Below are 12,433 nucleotides of genomic sequence, written 5' to 3' on the forward strand. Positions count from 1 at the left end.
GAAGACCACCATTGGGTGCTGCAAAATCTCATTATAATTTTTTAAAGAAATAGTTTAACTTGGAGCTTAGCATTTCCACTATCCTTAATGGCCAACTTTAATGGCAAAGAAATAACCTGTGATAGCCATTAGCTGATATATATGGTGTACATTCTTGGGGAGAAAATCAAAGGAGAAAAGATTAGAAGAAAGAGTGATGAATAGAAGAAAAGGGGAAAATAGAAAGAGAAAGTTAAAATTAAGATGAAGGGTATAGTAGAAACCTCAACAATGTCATAGTTTAACCTTTTCCTTAATAACATTAAGGCTTGAAATGTGAAGATTATTGATCAATTGCAACCACAATATACTTATTTTTGTGTCTCTTTCATTTCCATCACTTCCTTTGCCTATCATTAGGTTTGCCTTCTGGAAACTTCTCATAAGATGTTGTTTTTAAAAGTATGTGAGGATCTGAGAAATCTAAAACAAGTTTTGAGAGAATTATGTGTGTAATAAGCCTGATTAAATTTGAATCCAGCACTCCACCAGAGTGAACCAATATTTTAGTGATTTTTTTTTCACTTAACAATTTCTCTTCTGTGTTGTAAATGGTTGGACTGGCAATCAACTTGACCCAAGCTTAGGGAAGTGTTGCTGTACTCATGAACATAATGCTTAGCCTTATGGTGGTATATACATCCTGGGCGATTGAACTTGAAATCTATAATGCCTCTTATGTGCTTTAATGCAGTTTCTTAAAATTGTGCTTCTAGCTTTGTAACTTTTAAGTAGAAAAATAATGATACATTTTCTGGAAACTACTTTCACTTATTTCAAGAACAATTATTACTTCATACTTTTCCACAAAATCCATTTAAAAACTGTTTTCAATGAATTACCAAAGTCTCTATGCAGATTCTATTTGTTTAGCAAGAAAATGGAAAATATCTTAAGGTCATATTAAGATACATGATAAAAAAGAGTTGATATAATTAAAAAATACAATACTTATGTTTTATATCAATGAATTAATGAGGTTATCTGCCATTATGTAGTACTGACTTAATTTATGTGGTATTATTGAAAAACCAACCATCAGTGTTTTTTTAAATATTAAAAGTTATAATATATTATTGTTCCCTATTACCTGTGAGACTATATATATATATTTTTTTCAAATGAATTATGCCATTCTAATTCCTAAAATAATAAGCTAGGGACTTTCTGTCCTTTGATATCTAATTCTGAATTTGATTTGGATATTATTAGAGCTTCACTTCCAAATGACATATTTTCTTTAAATAATTGAGGGAAAATGCAAAGAAACAACTCATGCTTAAGTAATTTAAAAATTCTTTGGTATTTTTGAGAAAACATGGCTCTGTGATGTGTAATTTTTGAAATTCCTGCCAATCACACAGAAATTCACACATGGTAAATCCTCCATTTAATTGTTGAAATGAAAATAATAGGTATCTCTAATAGATGGTAAAACATTGACCCAAAAGTAATCCCCATTATAATTTAGGAGATTTTATTCAATATTAGTTCAAAGAAGTGGTTGGTAACATCCTTTTTATTTTCCCCACCTTTCCTTCCAAACAAAATTTTAAAATTTGATTTATTTTTCTAGGCAAGGGAATCTCAGCTCAACTAAGTAGAGGATATTTTTAGTGATAAAGAGCACAGTTAACCTAAAGGAATTTTCTATATAAAATGTTTTGATCCTCACCTTAAATATTGCAAGAAGAAACTTACCCAGTTTTACTTCAGCATTATGAGTCAGTAGCACATTCTGACCTTTGATGTCCCGGTGAATTACTCGGTGTGCATGAAGGTGAGCCAAGCCCTGTATGCATATGTGTTAAAAAGAAAGTCACATTAGTACATATTTTACTCTTTTCTGGTACTATTATTAGTATTTTGGAGAAAATTTTTGGTAAGAAAAATGGCCCAGAGTTGATGTGTCAGGCAAAATTCTTTCTTTAGGCTGGAATTAATACAAGCAATTCCCAGAAATTCTACTTTTGGCTATAAGGAAAGGAAAATAAATCAGGACACCCATGAAAGAAAAAGAACACCAAGAAGTAATGTTTGTATACATTGGGTCACTTTACCTTCCTTTCTAACCTCCATATTTCCAACTAACCATAACAGTAAAGACCTGGACATACTAACTTTATCAGAGCTCAGCCATAGTTTTGCTCTATTCCTCATCCAACCATTTGTTTAGTCCAAAATATTTTCAAGTCAGCCTTGTAGGCTGAGAATTTGAGGTAATATGGAAATTCATTTTAAAGCATTTGCAATTTGTGTTGGCTTACCGTGCTGGCTTCAACCCACTCACCACTAAAACTAACCCGTGACCTGGCTAAACCATGATATGGTATGCAGTATTAGGCTGCAGTGAGACTGCTCCAGACAGTAACTGGGAGGTAATAATAGAAGTAAAAATAAAAACAGTGAAAAATTATTGAGCCCTTATTCTTTGCCAGACATTTTGCAAAGTACTTTAAACAGAGTAAATTGTTAAATCCTTAAGGCAACCATTTGAGGATCGTGCCAATATCACCCTATACTACACCCAAGGAAAGAGACTTGGAGAAATTATATAATTGACTTAAGATCACATGGCTAACGTAGGTGAGATGGAATTACAACTCAGTCAAGAGTTTGCACTCATAACCATTTACACTAACATCACAAGTGAATCCAACCAAAATCGCAGAAAGTATATTCAAACAATGTAGAGTGGTACTGTTCGGTTCCATTCACATCTTCTTCTCTGACCCTAAACACTTAAGTCACACACTAAAAAATGAGACTGGTAGACCAAGAATATTATTGCCTTCATCCAACTGTGTATTAGAAATAAAGAAAAGAAATGTGGGACAGTATTCAAAGATGATATCTGTCTGGAAAAAGATGGGTGCAGATTTTCTGTAGATCAGTGACTTCTGACTCACCTTCATCTTAATCTATGATGATAGTGCTATGGCTTTTTAGAAATAGCTCTAAAATCAACATAATAGATAATCCCAGTTGTCATTTCCCTGATAATTTAACACAGTGGTATGAATCTGACAAAACTATTAAAGACCATGATTTGCAAAGCATTGTTAACCCATTTTGTGATGTACCTTAAAGTTGAGGGACATTATCTCAACGTTTGGTTTCTCCAAAGTTTTCTGGTCTTCTTAGGTTCCCTGAACCATAAGTTAGGTTAAACACTCTTAAACAATCAGATAGGAGGTATAAGGTACATCTGCATATTTTTCTCAAGTTCTTTCAAGATCAAAAAAAATGATTATATGAAGGCATACCTGAAGGATTTCTCTGCAGATATAAGCAATCCAGTCTTCTTTTAAACTCTGATTTTTTGTCATCCTCACTACATCAGTGACTGAGCCTGCTGCACATAACTCCATCACCATCTGTGGGGAAGTTAAGAAAGTATAAAGAATTAAAAAGTAATTCTGTGAAAATATCTTGAGAGTTCCAGTACATATGGCTTGTATCTGTATGTAATGTTTAGAGATTAAGGCACTGCAAACCTGGCTCAATTGTCAGGTGGAAAACTCCAAAGACTAGTGGAATTAGAAAGAATTTGTGGAGGGAGAGAAGCCAGTTATCATCTCAGAGATAGTTAACCAGGAGGAGGAATTTAAAATAATCCTTGAATCATAGATAATGTTTGGAAATTCTTAGAAAAAGAACATTAGGTTTATGGAAAACAGAATGAATAATGGCCTTGGAAATAAGCTTGCGAAAGGGACAAACCTAGGTGAACCTTAAGTGGAAAGGATAATAGAGATAACAGTTTGGTTTGAATTGAAGTAAGATGTGGAGGGTCAAAAGAATTTACATTTCCATATCAAGACTAAGTTTAGTTGTCATTGTTTTATTTATGTTTTCAAATTCCAGTTTATTTTCTCCAAGATACAGGCAGCTATAACTTAAAGGGAAAATTTTTCTATTGAATTCCTGTAGGATAATTACTTCCAAATGGGATTCCTGCCAAGGAAATAAGACTAACATCTTTGAAAATATTAATTCTGACTTTCTTTTAATACACACAATTTCTCAGGAAATTTATTTTGGTGACCAATGAATTGAGTATCCAATGAATAAACTACATTTAATAATATTGGTTAACTAGAGGAGAGACCAATATGAAGGAGAATATGACTATTATAATGAACCTACAAAACTTTTCTTTTAAGTACAGGTTTATACATCACTGCCTATGTCAAAACTATTTTATCAAAGCAGCAAAAATGTCTTTTTTTTAAATCTATAGGCAATTTGTCACTATAAATGAACAAAAACAAAAGGATAAAAATAAAACCCTGAATATTCAAAACAATCTGGCTTATTGCCTTTGGAAACATTAATGTTATAGTTGTTTACCACTGTATGTCTTTGACTTAAATGTCTTTGACCTGAATATGCGCTCCTCAAAAGAGGAGAGGGATAGCCAAATGAAATCAACAATGCAGATAAAGTAACAAAAAGGTTGATTTTCATGTGGGCACAACATATACAGAATGGTAATAAAAGAAAAGGGGATCATTTTGAACTATGACAGATCTTAATTAAAGTTGTTCACCTTAGACCCTAAAGATCTTTCTAATGTTATGTGAGAAGATCTCAATTATTAGAGGAATGTGAGATATTACAATCATTTTCCAGCCTTGTAAGCACAGTGCTTGGCTCATATACTTTATAAATGGCAATTATCTATTTACTTATTTTCTGATTTACATGGGTTATAAAGTGTTAGTGATCCCACAAATAATTTATGCATTAAATGCTTTCTCATCTTTCAGATAGCAGTTCAAGCTTTTATTTCCTCAAGGAAAAGTTCCTCTTTCCTCAGCTTAATTTAGGTTCCTTTGTTTTCCACCCAAATGTAATCATGTTATTTTCCTTCTAAGTAGACATTTATTTTTGTGAATATATGATTAACATTGGTCTTTGCAAGTAGACTGTAAGCTACAGTTGTCCAGGGTCAAGTCTATTCAGCTTACCATTGTATCCCCAGCATCTAGAAGAATGCCTGGAAAATAGGTGATTTTTCAATGAATGTATATTGAATGACTGAATGAATTGAGTACTAGTAATGCATATCCAATAAGGATACTACAACATTTCTGATAGTTTGCCATAATGTCAAGAGGAAAAAATTTATACAGAAAAATATATGAAAGGACAAATGGTATATGGAAAAAAGTAACCACTAAAGCTGTGACTAAAATTTACTAAAATGTCTATGAGAATTGTCAGCAAATAGAAGATTTGAGTTAACTGGACATTTGGAAGAAAATAGAGTTTAGGGAGGAAGAGCATGAGAAGAAGATCACCATTAAACAGGATCGAGATGGGGGAGGGAAAGAGAGAGAGAAGGGAAATTGCATGGTAAAGGAAGGAGACCCTCATTGTTATAAAAAATTACATATAAGAGAAAGTGAGGGGAAAGGGGGAAAAACAAGAGAGATAAATGAATTACAGTAGATGGGGTAGGGAGAGAAGATGGGAGGGGAGGGGAGGGGAGGGAAGGGGAGGGGGTATAGTAGAGGATAGGAAAGGCAACAGAATACAACAGACACTAGTATGGCAGTATGTAAAAAAGTGGATGTGGAACCGATTTGAATCTGCAATATGTATACGGGGTAAAAATGGGAGTTCATAATCTGCTTGAATCAAATGTATGAAATATGATATGTCAAGAGGTTTGTGATGTTTTGAACAACTAATAATAATAAAAAAGAGAAAAAAAATAAAAATAAGTAAATACTCCAAAAAAAATAGAAGATCTCTAAATTTGGTGATTCTCAGAGTGTGGCGCTCAGCAGCAACATTAACATCATCTATAAACTTATTAGAAAGTACAAATTTTACACACATCCCTAATCTATAGAATCAGAATCCCTGTGAGTGTCCTCCAGCATTCTGTGTTTTTTATGGCTGACCAGAAGATTCTGATGCATGCTAAGTTTTGAGAATCACTGTTTCAATTCAACCCCCAGCTGAAAATTTATAGTATTCACTGTCCTACTCCTCAAGTTCATTATATAGAATGCAATAGAATCATCCATTGACACTTGAAGATCCTGAAAAGTTTAAGTCACTATTTTCAAACAAACAAGTGCAATTACTGACTAGAACTGTAAATGAAAATGTAGAAAGTATAGAGCTCATATATACAATGACTCCAATTATGTTCTAAATATTCCATTTTTAATAAAGATATCATTGAAAGCTCATTTTCTTTATAATACAGTAGAAGGGATCAAATATTCTTGTAGCTATGGCCTAGTTAACATATGGTCTAACTAGCCTCTAGAATTTATATTTTATTAATCCAGAATTTGTGATACCCCAGCCATGGCTAAGAAGAGAAGTCATCTAACCCTTAGAAAATAATTTCTAGGAAGTAATTTACTCAAGTATACATATATTTTGCAAACATTTAAAATGCACTCTTTATGCTCTTGTTGACTGCTAGTGAGAAATGATCCTTCTCCATTAACTATATTATAATTCATTAGGAAGCTTCAACAGCACAATGGAAATTATTTAAAATTAAAAGCAATCAAGCTGCATTTCAAAATATTTGTTAGATATTTCCAGTGTTCATTCAAGTCCTCCCTCACCCTTCTGAATTAGCTCTTGCCAGTCACAGAAGTTATTTTCCCATACTTTATCATGCTCATCTCCATTCATCAGAGTATATTTTGCCGTACTACCTTGAGTAGCTGACTGCTTAGCTTTTCCAGTAGATGCCCAGAAATAACATTTTAGCTTATGAAAATGTATATCCTTGAGTAAAACTTTTCTTATTGAATAAGATCAGGGTAATTAAAAACATACCCAAAGTTGGTGCCTGTGGCCAGGAGGACTCAGTTTGAAAAATGCACCATAGAAAGACACAATGTTTTTGTGGAAAGAGTACTTCCTCAGAAGGTTGAGTTCAGTCCTGAGATCCTCTTCCTCATCCTATAGAATAAAAAGAGTCAACAAAGCTTCAAAGCCATGCAATCCAATGACTATTGATCTCTATAGGAGATTCACAATTGAAAATCCTATGCAACCAATTTTATCCTACATAATAAAATCTCAGCTAGAATTAACAGTGAATGGAGATATCTGGTTAACTTGAAATTTGAGAGAAAAAGGGTAAGTCCATGATCTCTTATCAATTCAGCAGTTCTCAGTGTTCCATGGCCCGTCAGCACTGACCATTATATAAAGTTTTCATTGAATGGAGTGATACCATTTTAGTTTCTTTTAAGATAGTTTTATTGAGATACAATTCATGTGCCCTACTGTTCACTCATTTAAAGTATAAAATTCTGTGATTTTTAGTATATTTACAGAGTTGTACAATCATCACACTCAATTTTAGAACATTTTTATCACACTGAAATTACATACATTTTAGTTATCACCCCCAAATTCTACCCAACACATACCTTAGTTCTAATCAACCACCAATCTACTTTCTGTTTATAAACTGGATATTTCATATAAATGAAACAATACAATATGTGGTCTTTTATTACTAGGCTTTTTATAAAGTTTGTCCATGTTGTACCAGGTATTAGTATTTCATTCTTTTGGGTTTATCATTCATTAATTGCCAGACATTTGGGTTAAATTTATACCTTTTGGCATTGTGATTAATGCTTCTATGAGATTTATGTCAAATTTTGGGGTCAATAGATGTTTTCATTTCTCTTGGGTATATATCTAGGGAGAGAAATTCCTCAATCAAATGATAACTTTGTTGAATATTTGAAGAAATTCCAAACTATTTTCCAAAGTGGCTGTGCCATTTTAAATTCCCAACAGCAACATATGAAGGGGGTTCCAATTACTCCATACCTTTACCAACACTTGTTATTTTCTCTTTTTTTATTATAACCACTCTAGTGGGTGGACCATGGTATGTCATTGTGGTTTTGATATATTATAACCTGATGGCTGATGATATTGAAAATATTTTCATGTGCTTATTATCCATTGTATATATTCTTTGAGAAATGTCTATAAAAATTCTTTGCCTTTTTTTAAAAGTTGGGTTTTCTTTTCAACATTAAATTTTTAAGGGCTCTTCATATATTGTAGACACAAGTACTTTATCAAATACACAATTTGCAAATATTTCTCCCATTCTCTGAGTTTCCTTAAACTTTCTTGATACTGTACATTGAGCCACAAAAGTTAATTTTTATGAATTCCAAATTGATGGTTTCTTATTTTGTTGTTTGTACTTTTGGTGTCATATCTAAAGATCTATTGCCAAACCAAAGGTCACAAAGATTTACCCTTGTGTTCTCTTCTAAGTATTTTACTACTTTAGCTCCCACATTTAGATCTCTAATCCACTTTGAGTAATTTTTTTTTATAAAGTAGGGCCCATCTTAATTCTTTTATATGTGGATATCCAGTATCACACTGTATTTATTAGTCTGTAATTTTTACATTTTAGAGGCACTGTTTTTTTTCTCTACTAATCTTTTAAAAATGTTTAAAATACTTTATTTTCCTAATCACAGCGGTGGTACATGTATATGGAGCAAGATATATAAGTGGTCTATTCTCACTAAATCTTTCCCCCAATCATTTTAGCAGTTTATAGTATAAATTATTTCAGAGAGTTGTATATGCTGATACAATAGAGGAATGACTAGATAAAGATATTATGAAAAGATACATGTTTATATTTATATATTATACATGACATTTATTTTAAATCTAAACAAGTTAATATTATTCTATTTTTTCAATTCATTTTATGAATATGTAAAACACATTTATCTATATCAATAAGCAAATTCTGTTTATTTTTATTGCTGAATAAGAGTGCATAGAACAGACATATAGGTCTAATGCTCAGTTGCTGGGATCAGGCCTACAGGTATTGCCTTTAAGAATGATCTGTATAGCGATAATTGAAGCCTTCTGTCTGGATGAGATCACTCAAGTAAAACACATACTTTCACAAGACAGCTATAGCATAAGACAGTACAGTATGGCATCAGTCAGAAAAGAGCACCTACCATGGGCATTAGGACAGTTAGGATTTAGCACTGATTTGAGAGTAGGAAATTCTCACTTAAATCTCTCCAAAGTTCATTTTACTTTTTTTTTTAAAGGAAGATGGTGACCATTACCTATTTCCATGGAATGTCAAGTTAGTGGGGCCAAATGGGATAAAATATGTGAAATTATTTGAGATATTCAGAATAAAAATGAATAAATACAAGCTATTATTACAAAATCTTTTATTACTTGACCTCTTGTTTGAATTAGAGTTCTATCAGAACTGAGAAATTCTGTCTACTTTTTTCCTTAATCTACAAACATCAGCACTCTCCATTCCCAGTACATATGTTATAGTGAAATAAAATAAGAAGCAATTGTCTCTCCCTAAGCATCATCTATGTATGCTTGTACTATGTCAACCAAGTAGTTTGATAATTCTTCTGTAACCCTTATTTCTTGCCAATCTAGGAAAAAAATCCTCACTTTTAATAAATTAAAAATTACTACACTTTCATATATATAGGTGAGATGCATGCAGAAAATGAAAATTTTATATTACAAAAAAGTTATCTTAGATTGCTAGAAATTTATAATGAACATATTGTTGATTTGTGTATTTAAGTAGTATGATTCTAACTTAAGCAATCACAAGGAATAAGATTCATATGTAGGAATGAAACTGACGATGATTAATACAAGACAGTGAACAACAAATTGGAAGATGATGTTAGATGACTCAGGAAGGAATTCTGCACTTGAAAAATAGATTCACCACTGGGCTCCTTTGAATGCCTACTAGCTCTAGATTATATTTGATTGAAAATAAAATGACTCTTCCATTGTATCTAGAAATGTTTCATTTATATAAACATTTTAGAAATATTTTTGTTGTCAAAAATGAAATATTTTGTAGATTATAAAGTAAAAATTGAGATTCTAAATAAAAATACAAAGATTTCCTTTTCTGAATTTCAGTGAAAAAAAGATATTTTTTTGCTTCTGGGGGGCAATGAACCAAGACAGGGACAACTGATGTAAAAAGCAATTAAGGGGTTAACTAACAATTATTTTTACTTCTTCCTAGCATTTTCATCAACTACCCTGACTTAATGACTTGAGGAAAGAAATCTCTTAGCTGAATTGAATAGGTAACTGAATATATCTATTCAGTAATCAGTTTTCTTCTTAGCTTATTCTCTAAAACCCAGCAGGAAAATGGGCAATTACTTTTAATGTTTAGTTACACTGTTGCTGAGTTTTAAATATACTCATGAAATAAATATAAGGAAATGCACTAGGCTTCATAGTGTCACCAAGTTGAATCAATTTTTTGCTTGTAAGTTAGCTTTTCTCCTCCTAAATGTCTATAGTTTTCTGTATCATTTAAAAATCTAAGAGAAATAGCTGGAAGCTGCAGAGCATTATTTGGCATTTTCCTAGGATTTTTCAGTGAATTTATCCATAAATATTTAACTTTTAGAAAATAAATTTAGGTACCTATTTGTCTTGTTGGGGAAGGGGATGGAGCCTCATTTGTACAGTTGGAACCCCAGTGAAAGGTTCTTTCTATTTATTGCAAAATGAAGGCATAAATGAATGAAACTACCCATTTATAGCATGAGGAATTACATGGAAGTACAGGCTTGAGTCTCATCCTAACCTTGCAAACGAATTAATAAATCCCCTTCAAATTCCCTTAATCTGTTTTCTACAAAGGTAAAAGTTAATCCTGTGGCTTTCATTTCTGTCATTTCTGGAAGACTCTTAGACTTCCATGTATCTCTGTGATGTAGCCCTCCTTTGAAATGGTAACAATATCTGGTACCATATAGAAATAAACCAAAGACACTAGCCATTTTGTATGTACTCTCAGCTTATAATATTAAGATTCTACCAAGAGGAATATGAACTCATAATACTATAATAAATAGGAATGAGATTCTGGAGTGAATCTAGGAATACAAATAACAACTTAAAAAGAAGCAGAGGCAAGATGGAGACTTATTTGGTTTTTTAATGTCAAGGAGATTGCTTTTCTTTCTTTGTTACAAAGCTAATATCACCTAGCAAGAATAGGAGAATAGCCAAACTCTTAGCAGGGAAGGAGTTTTTGTGGAATTACTTTACCTATTAGAAACCTGAGGTCTAGAGACATAAAAAGACCACTCTTCCAAGTATTTTTTGTCTCATTGGTGGTAGACTTTGGGTTTGAATTTTTTTCCTAAATTTCCACATTATTGCTATTTCCACGAAGCCCTGACATCTACAAGATGTGTGAGCAAGTCACATACTTTCTGACCCAAAGGAATAAAGGTGTTTTGAAGATGCTAAATGCCTGATTAGCTAGCAGTGAATTTTCTTACTAAATAATCAGAGAATCAAAGTCCTTGACTAGGAAAAAAAAAAAAGAAAAAAACTACCAAGAGTAGGTTTAAATGTAAACTCCTATTTAAATGTAAACTCCCCCTAAACAAATAAATGTAGATCAGATATGTTTGGAAAGCATTAGTGTATTTGCCACTCTCAATTAACAGGAAGTTGAGCTTGTGAGAAACACATAAGTACATTATATCCATCAGGCCAAGTGGGTAATTTGAAACTCTTATACATCGCCTGTAATATGATGCTACAGCATTTCCTGGCTGAGGGCCAGTTGATCTGAGGCTGACCTGAATACCCTGCTTTTTGTCAAAAAGAGGCAGTTAAAGTATGCCAGAACTTCCTTTGTAATTTCACCAAATTCTAGAATCAAAATCCGTTTTACTATGGAAAAATACCAGAAAAGTTTTGGGGTAAGATCTTTAAAGAATTTTATTAACATAAGTGTTTGATGAAATCGGAATCTATCAAACAATTATATTTTTCATACCATATGTTTTGTGACCTCTTGATCTGGTAAAGACTGTTATAACTGTTTCCTTTGGATATGCCTTATCTCTCAAGATAAATTATATAAATAAAGAGAGACCAGTACTTAAAAGATAAATCATGAATCTGTTTAGCAATACTTTTCTAATATAACTAAAAAGATCTCAGATATGATGGACTTGATAGAAAATGTTATTTTTAATGTGCTGGTAGTATATTTATTAAGGCACAAAAGGCTGGAAATATTTAAATCTCTTATGTTGAATGGGGGAGAAATGTCGGAAAATAGCAATGAATTTTATTGATAAGAGTGGGAATTCTGCTTTTAGGTCCATATAATACCAACAACTATTGAAAAAAGAATTTTATTTGCCTGAGCTTATTTTTGAGCCAGTTAGGATGAGAGATATCTCAAAAAGTTACAAGTAAATATACATCTTCACAATCCTCCATGTGTTCAAGTGCAGCTGCCAGATATTTGAAGGCTTTTAGTCAGGGTAACCTGTTGGTGTTCTGTCTGCTATTGCTCTTA

The 12,433-nt window shown here is 32.3% G+C and overlaps 1 protein-coding gene across 2 annotated transcripts in view; it reads right to left on the minus strand.

Annotated features, from left to right (window-relative positions):
- The window catches only part of Nrk (Nik related kinase), a 121,917-nt gene that overhangs the window by 50,837 nt on the left and 58,647 nt on the right, over positions 1 to 12,433 (minus strand). For both annotated transcript variants that reach the window (XM_040283837.2, XM_040283828.2), the window contains exons 5-7: positions 6,856 to 6,981; positions 3,306 to 3,416; positions 1,741 to 1,831 (exon numbers count right to left, since the gene is read on the minus strand). In XM_040283837.2, the coding sequence (XP_040139771.2) occupies positions 1,741 to 1,831; positions 3,306 to 3,416; positions 6,856 to 6,981 (328 nt within the window). The remainder of the gene's footprint in view (positions 1 to 1,740; positions 1,832 to 3,305; positions 3,417 to 6,855; positions 6,982 to 12,433) is intronic.

This window comes from Ictidomys tridecemlineatus, chromosome X (genome assembly GCF_052094955.1).
Source record: "Ictidomys tridecemlineatus isolate mIctTri1 chromosome X, mIctTri1.hap1, whole genome shotgun sequence".
NCBI classification, from domain to species: domain Eukaryota; kingdom Metazoa; phylum Chordata; class Mammalia; order Rodentia; family Sciuridae; genus Ictidomys; species Ictidomys tridecemlineatus.